The sequence below is a fragment of the Lytechinus pictus genome, unplaced genomic scaffold (genome assembly GCF_037042905.1).
Source record: "Lytechinus pictus isolate F3 Inbred unplaced genomic scaffold, Lp3.0 scaffold_19, whole genome shotgun sequence".
NCBI lineage: Eukaryota > Metazoa > Echinodermata > Echinoidea > Temnopleuroida > Toxopneustidae > Lytechinus > Lytechinus pictus.
In genome coordinates, this window is record NW_026974140.1 from 13595611 (window position 1) to 13615396 (window position 19786).

Sequence of the window (19786 nt, forward strand, 5' to 3'; positions counted from 1 at the left end):
AACACATCACTGCCACACTCATGTACATAGATGATGTAAATGTTAGAACTGATCTGTAAATATTTCATATTAAAGTCATTGCGAGAATTAAAATAAGATGTCCAAAGTGCAACTGGAAAAACTCTGGCATCCACCTTTCAGTGCAGGAGAAATGAAATCTCCTTTTCTATATGATTTAGCCACAAAAACGCAAAGATTTGAAAAAATGAATATGATTACGTCAAGAGATGAACTTACAATAGGTGTCATTTTGAATGGTTCTATGTCCTCAAAGAAATCAGGATTAGGGATCATCTTTGGTTTCCATTCTCCTTGGTAGTTAGGATTATCAATGTATGGTGCCTTCCATTTACCCTTATATGCTGGGTTTGCTACCATAGGAGGCTTCCATTCACCACATCCAACATCTTGACAAAGCGGGTTGTCTAAAAATACAAAATATCAATTTATCAATTAATCTGTAAATATAAATTATGAAATTTCTACAAAAGCACATACATCCAAATGTATATCACATAATAAAAGAATTACATATTATTCAAATGATACTCAACAACAATGGGGCTGTAAAAATTAGATCTGTGAATTTGAGTCAGAGACATAAAGATTTGAGCAAGGATACAAAAAAAATATATATAAAGAGCAGCACTCTATAAATTTTACCCCAGTACAGATGAGTGGTATAATTTAATTACAAATATCTCTCATCTGAACTTTCTCATATTCAAGGGTCGAGTTCATAAAGCTGTTGCACACATTTCAACGCATGACTGGAGGCCTGATCTTGTTCTAAAGAGATAACCCATTTTCTTAGTGGTAGTGAATTTCTTTTCACCCTAGTTGACAAATAATACTCTTTGCATTCATATGCTAGTTATAAAATAATTCAAACCTACAATTATCATTCAACTCCAGCTGATGGGAATCATATTAATAGGCACCCAAGAACAGATTACTGTTGCGCATAAATTTGAGCATAACTTATGAAGAGAATTATGAAATGGCCCTCTGGTTCTTTATTCATTATTTGCCACATAAAACTCCATTCAGATCCAAAAACATATATAGAAAAATAAACTGAAACACTTACTCATCTTAGGTGGTTCCCATTCTCCATCCATCTCATCATCCCTACAGAATAGAAACATCAAATTAAAATATGATAGCAGAAATATGCACTTTTAATATGCATCACAGAACATATGCAATCACTATATGTGGATGACATTTTCACACCAATATAAGAATATTTATTCAAATTTTATGATATAAAAGTTTAGAACATTTCTCTGCTTCCATCATGAAAGTGGTTTACGGTAGACCGTGTTTTAAGTCCTGGAAGGACTGAGATAAAAGTGGATAGAAATAGAAGTGACATGGAAAGGCGAGAAAGTGGAGGTTGGGAAGTATTTCTCTGGTTGCATTCCACACTTCCTAGCATATCATGGCTTGAAGAAATGAACAAAATATTCCAAAAGATTCCAAAGATTCACGCGCTGGACATAGTGCGCACAGAATCTGCACAATCTCAAACATTATAAGGGCCTCCCCTTCATCGAATCGTCATTTGCCCTAAGAAGCTAATTGGTAATTGACGAAACGTTGCAACAGTGAGTGGTTATTTCCAATTTTTAAAAATAATCCTTTTATATTGTGAAAGAGAAGTAGCATTACTTGAAATCACTTGATAATGAACTCCTATAAAATGAGAGCGCTTACCAGTCATCAGGTTTCTCTGCATCTGGATCATCAATGAGTTCTGGTTCATCGTCAAGCCATCCATCAGGTTGTACTGCAGTCTCATCAATGATCTCTTTAGGCTCATCTTCATCCCAATCATCGGGCTTCTCTGCACCAGGCTCTGGGATTCTAGATAATCCAGAGATGGAGAGGAATGCATGATGAGATAATTTACCCTAGTGATCCCTATACATATGGCCGATATGCTCTAAGTCTACAAATATTGTTCAAAGTTGTGTGGACAAACATATTAAATCCTAATGATTCTATCATGCACAATTCGTGACAATTTTCATTTCGCCCAAAGTAAAAAGGTTCGGATTGGTCCACAGTTTGTTACAGCCAGGTGATAAAAATGGTTTCCTGTCTCTGTAACATTCTGTTGCTGAGCTTTGCTGCTACCATGCCTAAATGAGCACTTAAACAAGGTGGATTAGAGTGCAAAAAAAAAAAAATTCATCATCATCATCACACCACCACCTTCATCATCATTATTTTATAAGCCTGTATTCTTACTTCTTTCTGTCATCCCAGTCTGATGGTTTCTTGTCATCTGGATCCTCGATCTCAGCAGGTGGATTTACTGGTGGACTGAAATATAAAAAAGAACATGTAAAAATGAACTTTGACTAAATTCTTATTAGATGTTTGACCCTCCACTGTACATTCAGGGCCAAGATATATCAAGTAATCATTATAACAAAATGGGAAAGACAGGTGGAAGGAAAACTTGGAAGACCAAATTGCTGTGGAAGGCAACATTCATCAACGGAGCAATTAAAACAAATGAGGATTAAATTTATAAATATCATCTCTGTATTACAAACCTAATATTATTGTATCATTTACAAATTAGTAAAAATGAATGTTGGGAATTTTGAGGGACATTTTCTACACAATCTTCTTTATCATTGCACAAGAAAGCACAGAATTTAAATGCTGAAAATACACTTGTCGCTTGGAAGATCACTATGGTGGCAGCAAATGACCCAGGTCTAGCTGGTTGATACAATTCATTCCTTCAATGCAACACTTGATATTGCACTTACTGAAGCTGAAGCTGGGGTAATGATATCCAAAATTATTTAGAAAGCAAGGAAACCTTGTAAGCATTGTGTCTCATATCCCAAGAAGGAACATTATGTTGTGACAGAAGTCAGATTATGATCATTAAATGTTCATATCAATTGTGGCACTGCTATTTCATATTCAAACAGAACTGAAGTATTTAAACATCATCTTACCTCATGTCGGCAAGCAGACTGCCTGAGTTGACGACCTTCTGATCAACAAGAATTTGGAAGGTATTGTCTGTGTTGATTACTAGATAATATATATTTTAAAAAATAAATTAAATAACATCAAGATTGTATGCAGTCTTGAGGGTAATGTTTATCACAATGTAGGAGAAGTTAATCATGTTTGAGAGTAGCTTTCACTTTTCAAACAAATAGATTACAGATATCTTTAACTCCTTAATTCCAAATGGATCTCAATTGCAGTCAGCTCTGGTCATTGTCTAATTTAAAGGCCTTTTGGTTGAATAAAATAAAATCTTGTATTCCATTGCTAAGGACATGTCTACTTAAGTCAGATTAATACATCTATGATAAGAACTTACCTAAGGTATAGAGATGGACCTTCTTATCAGTGAACACATGGCTGAATGCCCCACTTGGCTTCTTGGCATGTTTCTCCTAAAAATGCATCAATCACACAATGTTTACAGAGGTTTTCACCATAATTTATCAGATGGCATGAAGAATAAATCCATTTTCACCAGTGTGTGCTAACTTGAACTATCATTAAAACTGTAGTCTAACCTACATACAAGTAGCAAAATGTAGCTCTAATTTTGAATAGAAGATGTCTGATTCATCAACATTTTCAAAAATTTTAAATACAGAAAACACCATTTGTCTTTGAACTACTGACATCATATGTTGCATTCAAACAATTTCAAAACCGTCTTGGAATGGGGAGCAATAGTTGTTTTATTTTTACCATTATGGCTCAAGGCATACGTCTAGAACTGAAGTCTAAGAAACATATTAAAACATAGAAGAATAGACACAGTAGTTACATTTTGAACTTTGAGATATCTATAGCCTTTACATGTCAATGAGTTTACTATGTACATTCATCAAGAAAAAGGTAAATTTGAGTGAGATTAGAATCATAAAGTAATTTAACAAGCTCAACAGCCAAAGCTTAAGACAGAGAATTTGAGAAATATAAATTATCTTACCTCAAATTCGCCAGTACTTGGGTTTTTATGCCTGAAGATGAAATGTAGCTGTGGATCGAAGGAAAGAAATTGATTGTATCATCTCTCCTTTTTTAATATATATTTCATTGCATAGTAATTATTGTTTGGTCATAAAAGAGACTTTAAAGTAAGAACAAGTGGAATGCCTCTGGCCGTCTCACCTGCATCACGCGATTCAATATAGCAGCAGTGCTGATTTTGAAAACTACTATGACTCGCACAAGATGTTCAGTGATACTTGGTTACTCTTATTTCCACGTTTTATGAACTAGACCAATACACTTAAAGAGATATGATGGCAATTCAACAAATACATGTACCAGCAACGTGGCCAAAGTTCTTTGACCTTACATGACCTTTGACCTTGATCATGTGACCTGAAACTCGCACAGGATGTTCAGTGATACCTGATTACTCTTATGTCCAAGTTTTATGAACTAGACCAACACACTTTCAAATTTATGGCTGTAATTCAACAAATACCCCAATTTGGCCAAAGTTCATTGACCCTAAATGACCTTTGACCTTGATCATGTGACCTGAAACTTGCACAGGATGTTCAGTAATACTTGATTACTATTATGTCCAAGTTTCATGAATCAGATCCATAAACTTTCAAAGTTATGATGGTAATTCAACAGATACCCCCAATTCGGCCAAAGTTCATTGACCCTAAATGACCTTTGACCTTGGTCATGTGACGTGAAACTCATGCAGGATGTTCAGTGATACTTGATTAACCTTATGTATAAGTTTCATGAACTAGGTCCATATATTTTCTAAGTTATGATGACATTTCAAAAACTTAACCTTAGGTTAAGATTTTGATGTTGATTCCCCCAACATGGTCTAAGTTCATTGACCCTAAATGACCTTTGACCTTGGTCATGTGACATGAAACTCAGGCAGGATGTTCAGTAATACTTGATTAACCTTATGGCCAAGTTTCATGAACTAGGTCCATATACTTTCTAAGTTATGCTGTCATTTCAAAAACTTAACCTCAGGTTAAGATTTGGTGTTGACGCCGCCGCCGCCGTCGCCGTCGGAAAAGCGGCGCCTATAGTCTCACTCTGCTATGCAGGTGAGACAAAAACATATCATTTGCATCAATAATTCATCACTTTAAAACAGGGAAACAAATTGAATAATATTTAATTACAAATGAGCTCCATAAGCTCCTGTACTGAAATGTAGATTCAGACTTAAGAAAGAGAGTGGATATGCCAAAAGGTATCATTTATCTTACCTTAGAGTCTGCTCCACATTTATCAGGTCCGAACATGATGGTGTATGGTGTCTTATCAAATACAGCATCCTGATGGGAAAAATGGCAAAAGAAAATGTTGAACCTTTAATATAGTGTCATATTCATGACAATGTAATATGTAATAAAAATGTGAAGAAAAAAAATGAATTTTTGTAGCACATTCACTCCATGCATAATTGTAGAAAGGTCATAGTGAATGATGGATTAAAGAAAATGTATGGACTTTTCATTTTCAGTAAAATAGATGAAAATACTTGATAAAAGCAAAGGTGAACCGCCAGTTGGTGTAATACTCACATGGTCAAGTGCACATGGGACAACCTGATAGTAAACCAAATGGTCAATATATGAAATGGCAAACAAATATTATGTGAAAAAGTAAATAGATCACAATTTTATCATTTCTAAATAAAATCATAATCAGCATCAAATCTAAGTCTGACCAAATGATGATTAGGGAGTTAGACCAACTGGTATTAGACCAAGCGATATCAGAACATGTGGCAATTAACCAAATTGACTTACCAAGGATAAATCTGGTGTATCAGTCAAGAGCTTTACATAAGCACCACCACAATCATGGGAGTTCTGGAACTTGACTTCATATCTAAAATAAAATACAATGAATGAGAACAATGCAAAACATAGAAATGAATGAAAACAATGCAAGACATAGAATATATTTCATATAACAAGAGAATAACAGTATACAGAATTATCTTTTAGCAGGCCCAATTATGTAATCTGATATTTGTCTGAAAGTCAATGCAGTAAATATCTCATTTATTTGGTTAGATCAGACAGGTAATATATGTATTTCTGTGCGATGTTGATGTTTTGATATTTTATGCTGTTTTTCATCAATGTGTGCATATGCATTGCTGATTTTAGTAGTGAGTACATTTTTGTAAGAAAGTCTGAAGAAAAAATGTACAAAATAAATATTGTTTCTTGGACAATACATACATTATACATGTACACTGAATGATCAAATTGTAAGACCATGCTTGTTCTCACAGAATACATGAAATATCTACGTTTTGGTTCCATTTTCCCAAGGCCAAATGTTTCCCACACATGTATGCTGTGAACGAGCAGGGTGTAACAAATAGTATTAATAGAAATATTTGATATTCATTAAGTAATGATGAACAATACTTACTGGACTATGAATGGCTCATTATCAAAAACAAAAGGCTTGTTCAACTTGGCAGAAATGGCATGATGTTTGGCCCTTGACTGAAAAACAAACAAGATAGATCACAAAAAAATAAAACATCATTTCAGAGTGAAACACATTGATTTAAACTTAATATTGACCTGAATGTATATTCAACAAATGGATGGGCATGGGAGGAGGGGCATATCAAAACCATAAGCTCAAATTCCTTGTTAAACATGATATCAAAGCCAAAATCCATTTTCACATTTCAATAGATACAACTGACTTCCTTCAATGGATATGACTGAACTGGTGCCATTCAATATAGATTATTATTAAACTTTCGACTACAACAAAATCCCTTTCCCCTCTCTTTTAATACTTTTTTTTATCACTTTTGATTTTCCTTTTGTAATCTTCAAACATGAAGTATTATAATTTTCCATAAAGCACGAACATACGAAAATGAAAATACAAACGTTAATTTTTTTGTTATAACACAATAATATTCACAATTTCATTTGAGAACCAGGTTTTTACCAAGATCTAAATTGAAAATCAATAATAAAATATATATATATTTCCATACACATGCATGCAAAATCTTGTGTTTTTTAATTCTCTTTCATCTGGAACTACATAAGTGGATTTGGCCTCTTTTAAAACCAGAGTGTTTATTACCTTTAATACAAGTCCCATGTCACCAGCAAGTGGAGACGTTTCTGCTTCTTCAATGGCCCATTTCCCATCATACTTTGAGATATCTTCATCGACGCCATCCTTCTTTGCTTTAGACGGAACCCACCTATATAAAAAAGAAGAGACATAACCATCATATCATTTGTTCATTAAGGAAGGGGAACAATTATATAATACTGTTGACAAATTCTTTTCATTTACCTATTTGATCCAAGTCAATCAAATGGCATGATACCAGTTATGATGCTACAATTTAGGTTGATTCTCAAGCACAAAAAAATGGAAACGTGGGGAAAAAAAATCAATGACAAAAAAATTGCTGTTGATCCTTTCAACCTGAAGCCATACAATTTAGATACTGATTGCGCTAACAAAGATAAACTCAGAATCACTCATGAAATGCTGAATTTTCCTTTATAGGTCTGGGCCACATTTAATATAGAATTGTGAAAGGCATCATAATAATTGTTTCTTTAAGAGTCATGAATGCAGCAATGGGCCATGCCACTTTGTAAAGGAAGAGCACACTGTTTAGTAAAAACCATGGTGCATAAAAGCACAAGATTTGGTCATATTCAGAGTACCCATAAATCAAGTATGATGGTGTCATTGGCTTTACAAAGTTGAGATAAAGTGATCAACTGCAAATCTATAGGAGTAATTAAGGTTATTTTCCAAATTGAAGAGGAACTACTCCAAATGGCCATATAAAAAAAGTAGTCTATTTCTTTTAGAAAGTAGTATGAAGAGACATAAAAGATTTACTTTGAGCCAAGAACATCTGCACTATCAAATGCTTCAGCAAAGTGATGTGGTCCTGATGGTTCAGGTGGTGAATAATCCACCTGTTCTATAGGTGCTACATCTTCCTCTTCCTCCACATGAACATCCGTATCCTCTTCGTCATCATAATCCTCTTCATCTACATCATCTTGGCAATGGATAACAGTGAGGGATCCAAGGAGGAGAGACAAAAGTATGAAATTCAGCTTCATCTTGATTCTGAACACAAAAGAACAAAAAATACAACATATTCCTGCTTTAAAGACAGACTACATGTATTCCATTTGTTATAACATCCCATTCACTTATGGATATCAATCATGAAGTACACATAATATTGTGAACAGTTAGTATTTTTAAGTGTTTGCCCATCAAACAAAATTCGCTTGCGAACACAAAATAAACACTTTAAAACTCACAAATATTGTTTTATTCAAGAAAACCATAATTGCTTATATTTGCGACAGAGAATCAATGGTTAGTTGAAGATGAAAATAAAATCATAAAACACTCTATTTTGAGCTCTATGGATTCCTATTGTTCCATGTGTGATTATAGAAATGGGTCAGAATCTCTGAAAGGGGTAATCCTAATGCTGCAAGTCAGGTGGCATGTTTGGGTTCGGTTCTGCCCTTTTTTCTGAACTTTGGTTCGGTATGAATGCCAAATCAAATTATCAAAGATAAATGCCAGTTGTGGTAACGATTTCAAAATGAGCTTGTGCAGAATCCAATGAAATGACCACCAAAGTGTCGGTTTGTATAAATAAAAAATATGTGCCAAAGGATTCTGGAAGAAATTGTGTAATTGCTGAGAAATTAGCAAATAAGCACGGGATTCGGGTCAAACGTCTGGCCGACATTCAAAGCAATAATAATACACTGTCCCACGTGCGTTTATCTGTGTTGGTGATCTTCAGTGTGAACATTTTTCAGCGTAGATTTCAAGATTTCACAAAGTTCATTTTATGTAACTGTACCAGATCTAGATCCTTGATGATATAATGACAATTAAGCCTGGTTTTACAGACTTTCTCGTGAAATCAGTGTTTACTGCAACTACTTTCATTTATCTTTAATACACTACTCAAAAAAAGTTAAGGACCACTTTTTAAAACGTACATAAAGATTTTATACAAGGTGTTTTATTTCTGGAAATACCTCAGTACAACTGTCCTAAATGTCCTTAAACACGCTGTAATCAATTTCACGCATGGGTGGTTTCAGTTGTTGCACAATGTCTCTCGCATCACTGCACATCCTGAAAAGTGGGCCCCGAGGGGTATCAGCTACCGACATGAAGTGGTAAAAACGAATGTCTGAGTGTCTTTCAGGCAGTTCAGTAACGAGTGTGACCACCTCCTGCAGCAATAACGGCTTCACAGCGCTGTCTCATGGAGCTGATGAGGCGATTGATGTCTCTGACGTCCAGTGCATCCCATGCAGCCTCCAGAGCCACACCCAGCTGCTGCAGTCCAAGTGGATGGGCTTCGAGCTGCTCGAGACTCCTCCCCATCATGTCCCAGACGTGCTCTATCGGGTTTAAGTCCGGGGACCTCGCTGGCCACTCCATACGCTCAATCCCCTGGCCCTCAAGGAACTTGGTCACCACCCTAGCTCGGTGGGCACGGGCATTGTCATCCATGAAAAGGATGTTTTGTCCCACATTTTCTGCAAATGGCACCACTATAGGTTCAAGGACCTCATCCCTGTACCTCACTCCTGTCATTGCTCCCCCTGGGACCACGTAGAGACGAGTACGGTTGGCGTAGGTGATGCCTCCCCACACCATGACGCTGCCTCCCCCATAACGGTCATGTTCTGCAATACAGGGGTCTGCAAATCTCTCTCCTGGTCGCCTCCAGACTCTCGAACGTCCATCATTGTGGTCAAGGGAAAATCTGCTCTCATCTGTGAACAGAACTCTACGCCATTGCTGTCTGGTCCATCTGACATGCTCCCGGGCCCAGTTGAGACGAATTCTTCTGTGAGCAGGGGTGAGTGGGACACACTGAGCTGGCCGTCTGGCATGCATATTGGCTCTGTGAAGTCGGTTACGGATTGTTTGAGTGGAAACAATCACTCCAGTTGCTGCAGCGAAGTCATTGTTGAGGCGGCGTGCACTGTGAAAGCGGTTGCGGAGGCTGAGATTCGTCAAGTAGCGATCATCTCTAGGGGTTGTCGAAACTGGTCGGCCACTGCGGGGTCTCTCGGAGTATAGCCCTGTCTCTCGGTGTCTTTGATTTGCTCTGCTAATGACACTGTGTGACACGCCCATCATTCTGGCTACTCTTCGCTGACTGAGGCCAGCTTCCGGCATCCCTAGGGCTCTGGCTACATCTGTTTCACTTAGGTGGTGTCTTGGCATTGCTGTTGTAGGCAAGTTGTTGATTGTACAGACTAAAGACGGAAAATGCTTTGGAAGACACTTGTCTTATGGCCCACTGCAATGATGCCAGAGACATCATGAAAGAACTGCATGTGTGTAATTGATGTCATTGTGTTTGATGGCATTCTGGACAGCTGTATCTTGGCATTGCTATTGTCAGCAAGTTGTTGATTGTAGAGACTAAAGACAGAAAATGCTTTGGAAGCCACTTTTGTACGGGCACATTGCAATGATGCAAGAGACATGAAAGAACTGCATGTGTGAAATTGATTTCATTGTGTTTGATGGCATCCTGGACAGCTGTATCTTGGCATTGCTGTTGTCAGCAATTTGTTGATTGTAGAGACTAAAGACAGAAAATGCATTTGAATCCACATTTGTACCACTTCACAATGGGCCCACTTTTCAGGATATGCAATAATGCGAGAGACATCATGCAACAACTGAAACCACCCATGTGTGAAATTGTTACAGGGTGTTTGAGGAGATTCAAGACAGCCATATTCGGGTATTTCTAGAAATACAACACCCGGTTTAAAAATTGTATACACACATTAAAAAGTGGTCCTTAACTTTTTTTGAGTAGTGTATATAAAAATAAAGGATCGCCGACCCTCAGACAGATTATCACATCAAAGCCAGCTACAGCTGAGCGTACGGACACGCCAGAGGATTGGCTGGCACGTTCGTACGCTGACGGCGATCAAAGAACCTGGCTGATCTGTTTGTCATCAAAATTCGGTATTTTCCGGCATATTTTTCAAAAAGATGGTAAGCTGAATGTATTTAATATAAATTTATCTCTATTATTTCTTTCCTTTTACCCCATCAAATTTAATGGAGGAGGGTGCGCCAGCGCACCCTTATTCCATAGACGCTGTAGTTAAGCGGCGGTTGTTTGCTCCACCATTACGAGCCGGGCGAGCCCAATGGCCGCCATTATCATCAGCCTATGTTGGAGGGGATGCGCCTAGTCTTGAGGACTCCATGATGAATTTTTTTTTATATTTTGACATATACTTCTTCATCATGGAGTCTTGAACCGCCGGCCATATGTATAAGAGACACATGTAAACAAAGATGGATTTCCCTAGGAAATCCATAGTTAGAGGGTGAAATTGGTTTGTAGGATCGAATTTTATTTATCTATGAACCTTGATGCGCCTAATGCATATAAAGGGATAAAAATTATTTAACTATAAATGGTAACAAGTGGAATGCCTCTGGCGGTCTCACCTGCATCACGCGATTCAATATAGCAGCAGTGCTGACTTTGTAAAAAACAACCTTTTAATAATTATTCACAAAAAACACCATTCATGTGATACAATACTACGTCCATTGACATTTGACCTTGATAATGTGACCTAAAACTTGTCAGTGATACTTGATTTACCCCTATATCCACATTTTATACACTATATCTATAAACTTTGAAAGTTATGACAGCAATCTAATAATTACCTCTAAAATGGCCAAAGTTCAGTGACCCTAAAATGACCTTTGACCTTAATCATGTGACCTGAAACTTGCACAGGATGTTCAGTGATACTTGATTACCATCATGTCCAAGTTTCATGAATCAGATCCATAAACTATCAAAGTTATGATGGTAATTCAATAGATACCCCCATTTTGGCCAAAGTTCATTGACCCTAAATGACCTTTGACCTTAGTCATGTGACGTGAAACTCATGCAGGATGTTCAGTAATACTTGATTAACCTTATGTCCAAGTTTCATGAACTAGGTCCATATATTTTCTAAGTTATGATGACATTTCAAAAACTTAACCTTAGGTTAAGATTTTGATGTTGATTCCCCCAACATGGTCTAAGTCCATTGACCCTAAATGACCTTTGACCTTGGTCATGTGACATGAAACTCAAGCAGGATGTTCAGTAATACTTGATTAACCTTATGGCCAAGTTTCATGAACTAGGTCCATATACTTTCTAAGTTATGCTGTCATTTCAAAAACTTAACCTTCGGTTAAGATTTGGTGTTGACGCCGCCGTCGCCGTCGGAAAAGCGGCGCCTATAGTCTCACTCTGCTATGCAGGTGAGACAAAAATGAGACGTTTCTTACCAGACCGATCTCCTGTAGATCCCTCGATCCGTTTGTCAACAAAGCAAATACAATACAGCCTGACCCTTGAACCGCTTCGTTATGACGTACATCCGATTAGCAATACTGTTTTGAAGAACAAGTTATAGATGAAAATTATTATTTCACAAATATTAAAATTTAATACATGATTATAAATAATTAGTAGTATTATACTATTTATAATCACGTATTAAATTTTAATATTTGTGAAATATTCATTTTATCAATAAATTGTTCTTCAAAACGGCATCGCTAATCAGATGTCATAACGAAGCGGTTCAAGGGTCAGGCTGTATTGTATTTGCTTTGTTGACAAACGGATCGAGGGATCTACAGGAGATCGGTCTGGAAAGAAACGTCTCATTTTTACCATTTATAGTGAAATAATTTTTATCCCTTTATACGCATTAGGCGCATCAAGGTTCATAGATAAATAAAATTTGACCCTACAAACTGATTTCACCCTTTAACTATGGATTTCCTAGGGATAGGGAAATCTATCTTTGTTTACATGTGTCTCTTATACATATATGGCCGGCGGTTTAAGACTACATGATGAAGAAATATATGTCAAAATATTAAAAAAACATCATCATGGAGTTCTCAAGATAGTAGAGCGGATTAGCTCCAAAAATCACAACAATTGTGCAAATTTTGACTAAAGCATAAAACTTTCACAAGTATTAGTATATGCCATAAGATTTATTTTAAAGATGGGAGGTAAATTTATAAATGCCATTTTCGGCCGTTGCCATGGCAACGGATTAATTTCTCCAAAACAACATACATTCCCATATAAATGGTAAATAAACATGATATAGATGACCAAAATGATTATTTTCAGGCTCCCGATTGAAAACATATGAAATTTAGAAATATTCAAGATCTTTAAGATAGTTCCAATTGGTCCGTTGCCATGGCAACGGCTTGTTTTTCCCCAGAAAAATAAAATTTTGATTAAAAAAAGTTGTAGAATACGATATATCTTTAATTTCCCCTAATTTTACAGTGCTTAACAAAGATATTTTGGTGGCTAAATGTGTAAATTACATCTCAAGCCATTGCCATGGCAACCAAATAACATCTAATTTACAAAAATAACATGGTTGTCAAGACAATGGATAGGTGGAAAATACAATTGGAATTGACTTAATCTGTATGCTTAAGTTTTGACCCCCTCATTTGAACAAAAAATACAAAATTGTTCTGCAGGAGTTCTTTATAAAGATAAAATATTATGTTGCTTTGGAAATGCTTGAATTGAATTTAAAAAGGAACAATTTTACAAAGGGCCCGTTGCCATGGCAACAGCTTATTTCCCTCTAGAAAGGTAAAAATATTGATAAAAATGTAGAATACATGTACGGTATGATCATCATTCCATTTTCCCTAATTTCAAGGTACTAATCGAGATATGTTTGTGACTAAATTTATAAATATAACATCTTAAGCCATTGCCATGGCAACCAAATAACATCTAATTTTTTTTAAAAGTGGATGATAAGGTTAAAAACAGGTGAAAGATACAATGAATATTAACTTAATGTGCATTCGTAAGGCCTGACCTACTCAACTAATTTAGGGGATAATAATACAGTCAATTTTTAAAAAGGACTGTATAATCTGATTTTTCTTTCATTTCCCTTAACTTTAGGGTAAGAATAGATATGTTTGCTGTTTACATGCAAATAACATATAAATCCATTGTCATGGCAACCAAGTAACATCTAATTTGAAAAAAATATAACATGGTTGACATGATAATGGACAGGTGGAAAATGCAATTTATAACAATTAACTCAAGGTTTGACCCAGTCATTTAATTTTGAACAAAGATTACAATGTTTCGCATTAGTTCATTAGAATGATGAAATTTGAGGTTTCCTTGGTAATGCTTGAAGTTAATGATAAATATCAATGTTGCAAATGGGCCGTTGCCATGGCAACGACTCTTTTTTCCCAAAAGCACCAAAATTGATCGAAAAACAGTTTAAAATCTGCATTTTGTCATAAATCAGATTTTACAATTTTTTTGTTTATCAAACATGATACTTTTATGGGGGAATGAGCTGTTGCCATGGCAACGGGACATTTGAAACACTAATATTTATCATTAAATTCAAGTATTACCGAGGCAACATAATTTTATTATTCTGATGAACTCATACAGAACTCTTACTGAAATTTTTGTTCGAAATTAAATGACCGGCCAAACCTTTCGCATATTGAGTTATTTGTATTTGTATTTTCCACCTGTCCAAAATCTTGTCATCCAAATCATTATTTTTTAGTATTAGATATTATCTGGTTGCCATGGCAATAGCTTCAGATGTTATTTATACATTTTGCATCAAACATATCGATGTTTAGCACACAAAGATTAGGGGAAATGCAAGAAAAATCAGATTCTACAGTCCCTTTTTTAATCAAAACTGATACTAAATTATCTGTTGCTATGGCAACAGGCCATTTTGAATATTGATATTTATTGTTGAATTCAAGTATTACCAAGGCAACATCAATGTTTATCATTCTAATTTAGTTCATGCAGAACACTGACTGTATTATTTTCCCCTAAATTAATTGAGTAGGTCAGACCTTACGTATGCACATTAAGTTAATATTCATTGTATCTTTCACCTGTTTTTAACCTTATCATCCACTTTAAAAAAAAATTAGATGTTATTTGGTTGCCATGGCAATGGCTTAAGATGTTATATTTATAAAATTTAGTCACAAACATATCTCGATTAGTACCTTGAAATTAGGGAAAATGGAATGATGATCTTACTGTACATGTATTTTACCTTTTCATCAATATTTTTACTTTTCTAGAGGGAAATAAGATGTTGCCATGGCAACGGGTCCTTTGCAAAATTGTTTATTTTTAAATTTAATTCAAGCTTTACCAAGGCAACATTAATTTTTATCTTTATAAAGAACTCCTGCAGAACACTTTCTGTATTTTTTGTTCAAATGAGGGGGTCAAATCTTAATCTTAAATTAGATGTTATTTGGTTGCCATGGCAATGGCTTGAGATGTAATTTACACATTTAGCAACCAAAATATCTTCGATAAGCACTGTAAAGTTAGGGGAAATTAAAGATAAATCATATTCTACAACGTTTTTTTAATCAAAATTTTTACTTTTCTGGGGAAAAACAAGCCGTTGCCATGGCAACGGACCAATTGGAACTTTCTTGATGATCTTGAATATTTCTAAATTTCATATGTATTCAATTGGGAGCCTGAAAATTATCATTTTGGTCATCTATATCATGTTTATTTACCATTTACATGGGAATGCATGTTATTTTGGAGAAATTAATCCGTTGCCATGGCAACGGCCGAAAATGGCATTTATAAATTTACCTCCCATCTTTAAAATAAATCTTATGGCATATACTAATACTTGTGAAAGTTTCATGCTTTAGTCATAATTTGCACAATTGTTCGGCTAATCCGCTCTACTAAGACTAGGATGCGCCACTTGTTCACTGCAACCACCCTGCCTGTGGGGAATCTACAGGTTGGACTATGGCATGCCAATGCTGTACAGAGCACACACTTTAAAAAATGATTTAAATATAACTTTTGTGACCAAAATTACTAATTTCCATACAGTTGCAATTTATTTTTCATTAGTAACTTGGGAATAATTTTTGTATTCACTAGAGCGCTCAAAAACTTGAATTTTGGGCATATTTTTGTGTACGCCCTCTATTGGTGGAAAATAATATGGCAAGAAAATTTTCATTTTTTTATCTCTTTTTTTTAATTAAGAAAAAAATAATTTAACAAATCAAATTTACTTAAAGGAGAATGAAACCCTTGAAACCAGCTGAATCCATATCAAAGAGAAAAATCAAAGAAACATACTGTTGAAAGTTTGAGGAAGATTGAATGAATAATAAGAAAGTTATGAGCATTCGAATATTGAGATCACTAGTGCCATGTAGATCCTCACAACGGCAATGCGACCAAGATCTGTGATATCACACACGTACAACTCCCTCATTACTTTAGTACTTATTTCACTTATATTCTCACTTTTATAGAGTCTATCACAGGGTGAGGTGTTTTCTTTATGAGATGACAAGTACAGAGGTTTCACAACATTATATCATTGATGAATCGTTTGTCATATGATTAGAATGAGCAAAAAGAGATGTTTTGGGGTATATTTTCAGTGTCCAAATGGGAGAGTTGTACGTGTGTGACATCACAGATCTTGGTCGAATTGCCAATAGGAGGATCTCCATAGCATTAGTGATCTCGACATTCAAATGCTCATAACTCTTTTATTGCTAGTCCTATTTTACTCAAAGTTTTGTTGATCTTATTCTTTGATTTTTCTGCTTTCACAAAAGCTAACTTGCTCCAAGAGTTTCATTCTCCTTTAAGGGCCAAGTTGTATGACGAATAGGTGTAATGGAAACTGTCAGTGTAAAAAAATCAAGCATTTGTCCCAAAGAAAAAGAGAAAATAAGTCAAACATTGCCATCCTTATTTTGCCACACATGGAGATATAAGTTATAACTGAGAACAAGGTTATATCATAAACTTGTTTATTGAATGAGTGGGATGCGCCACGGAGCCAGACGAACTCACAAAGACAAAGTCTCAGCGGAGCATATCCCTGACAGAAATAGAACCATTTATCGGTCTAATATCACTTTCACTGTTCAGCTCAATAATTTCCTCACCAATCAGGACAACTTGTCACAGTCAACACAAAAACAAAAGATCAAAATAAGGAAACATGCACGATTAATAACAAACCTGGCTGAGCTGGGCCTGGCTGATGAGCCTTGACCTTGTCAAGTTTATAAAATATTATTATTATATGATAAAAAGCAAAAATAAAATCATGAAAATAAATCTTTCTGAAAATGGGCATTCGGGCTTGAACCAAAAGCCACAACAGGCATAATCGTGATATAGTCCCCAAATCCAAAAGTGGGGATTATTAGAATCACACCTACCAGAACGCATGAAAATCACTTCCCTTCTCCAGAACACAGTCCCCAACTCTCGGACAGCTCTGTAAGACTGTAGCAAAATGATAACACACACAAATGAAACACACACTGTAGTGTATATAAACACTTGGGTTCTCTCCCTATTAATTTATTATATACTCGTGATACAGTCCCCACTCAACGGGGAATCAAGCTTGATTTTCACGGCGGTGGGGACAGTTTCAACAGTATAGTATACTCGTGATCCAGTCCCCACGCTATGGGATACACAGTTCACTTTGCACGCAGTGGGGACAGTTCCAACAGTATAGCTATACTCGTGATACAGTCCCCACGCTATGGGATACACAGTTCGTTTGGCACGCAGTGGGGATAGCTCCAACAGTATATCATACTCGTGATACCGTCCCCTCACAACATAAAATCGTGCTCGTTCAACAAGGGGATGGGGACAGTTTCCCGATGCAATGTGACAAGGATAAAACATTTTAGGGTATGGAAGTACGGAAGTTGGGGGCCCGGTGGGGGGGGGGGGGGGACTTCATCAGCCCAAAATATGTCCATAGGATTGTGATTTTTTGCGTTCATATAGCACAAAAGTGCAGTCTTTTTTCTAGACCCGCTTAATTAAAAATTATAATATAAGTCCAGTCTTTTTTCCAGACCTGGTTGTTTAAAAAATTGTAATATAAGTTCAAAGTCTTTTTTCCAGACCCGGTTGTTTTAAAAATTATAATATAAGTTCAAAGTCTTTTTTTCCAGACCCGGTTGTTTCAAAAATTATAATACAAGTCCAAACTAGGATACGATAATGATATTCCAGTGGAATAAAAAATGAGAATCGAGCTTAGTCTTTTCTCCAGACAAAGTTAATTAAAACTGGTGAAATTAATGTCTTTGTTGTTGTTTTCACTTATTGTGAATATATGCGCTAAGAGTAAATTGAGAATCAAGCCCGTAGTCTTTCTCCAGACCCGGTTACTTTTAACTAAAAACTAAAACCCTATAGTAATGCGTTCATACACGATACACCACAAAAGTGTTTTTTTTTCCAATTATAATTTTTGAAACAACCGGGTCTGGAAAAAAAGACTTTGAACTTATATTATAATTTTTTAAACAACCGGGTCTGGAAAAAAGACTGGACTTATATTATAATTTTTAATTAAGCGGGTCTAGAAAAAAGACTGCACTTTTGTGCTATATGAACACAAAAAATCACAATCCTATGGTCATATTTTGGGCTGATGAAGTCCCTAACCCCCCCCCCCCCACCGGGCCCCCAACTTCCGCAGCCATACCCTAAAATGTTTTATCCTTGTCACATTGCATCGGGAAACTGTCCCCATCCCCTTGCCTTGTTGAACGAGCACGATTTTATGTTGTGAGGGGACGGTATCACGAGTATGATACTGTTGGAGCTATCCCCACTGCGTGCCAAACGAACTGTGTATCCCATAGCGTGGGGACTGTATCACGAGTATAGCTATACTGAGTGTTGGAACTGTCCCCACTGCGTGCAAAGTGAATTGTGTATCCCATAGGCCATATAGCATGGGGACTGGATCACGAGTATATGTTGTAGTAAGTCACCCCACCCCCCATATAGGTCTTCCACCGGGAGATGGCGCTGGACCCCTTTTAGACGCTGGAGGACGTTGGATCCCTTGGATCATTGTATTTGAAGCTGAACTCACACGGAATAGACAGGAACTAGGACATCACTCCAGGAAAATACTGGTTAGTGACTTATTCCTTATATTCTAGCTTCAGGTATCAACCTAGTGGTCAAGCTGGGGGCGCGACCGCTACAGTGGCGCTGCGAGCCTGACTGTGCCTGCTTTTGTGGGCATTTTAGGCCAAATTATTGAAATTAATTGGGGTATAATTGTCTCGCGGCGAGCTAACGGCCCCCTATTGCGCATCGGACGAGCAAATCCCTATGCCCCGCTGCGTGGGGGGAAATGGTCGCCGCTCGAGTACGAGAAATCAGTTTTAGATTGGGCTAATTACAGTTGATAAGGCTAGATTCAGAGCCTTGTCGTATTGCGTATATTCTATGAATATTGTCCCTTGTTTCATGTTTGCGATTGTCCTGAATTGAGAGGTTAAATCTTGATTTGGGACATATTTAGGCAATCGTCCCCTGTCTTTTTTGGTAAGGTTTTCGTCGCGGGGACTGATGGTAGTTCCGGTCCCGTGACGGAAATTTCCAGAAAAGGGGGGAGAACACACGTGTTGTTGTGTTGTGAGTTTGTTTTAGTTTTGTGCTTTAATATCCGTTTTTAGTTGTGGACTGTGTTTCACGTTGATGTGATTGTGTGATTGGCTTGTGATTGTGGGTGTTTGGATGATTTTTTGTGTCGTTTTGCGAGTGATTTGT

General features: G+C 36.5%; 1 protein-coding gene across 2 annotated transcripts in view; it reads right to left on the minus strand.

The window, feature by feature from the left end:
• The window catches only part of LOC129260856 (calnexin-like), a 34644-nt gene that overhangs the window by 8482 nt on the left and 6376 nt on the right, over positions 1–19786 (minus strand). Inside the window, exons 2-15 of one of the 2 annotated variants that reach the window (XM_064114411.1) lie at positions 17407–17473; positions 12400–12504; positions 7906–8142; positions 7123–7246; positions 6442–6518; positions 5805–5886; positions 5259–5327; positions 3989–4036; positions 3362–3437; positions 2985–3063; positions 2257–2331; positions 1720–1869; positions 1091–1131; positions 238–425 (exon numbers count right to left, since the gene is read on the minus strand). In XM_064114411.1, coding sequence (XP_063970481.1) covers positions 238–425; positions 1091–1131; positions 1720–1869; positions 2257–2331; positions 2985–3063; positions 3362–3437; positions 3989–4036; positions 5259–5327; positions 5805–5886; positions 6442–6518; positions 7123–7246; positions 7906–8135 — 1239 coding nt within the window. In that variant the 5' untranslated portion in view covers positions 8136–8142; positions 12400–12504; positions 17407–17473. The remainder of the gene's footprint in view (positions 1–237; positions 426–1090; positions 1132–1719; positions 1870–2256; positions 2332–2984; positions 3064–3361; positions 3438–3988; positions 4037–5258; positions 5328–5804; positions 5887–6441; positions 6519–7122; positions 7247–7905; positions 8143–12399; positions 12505–17406; positions 17474–19786) is intronic. The other variant, XM_064114410.1, reaches the window with a different exon arrangement.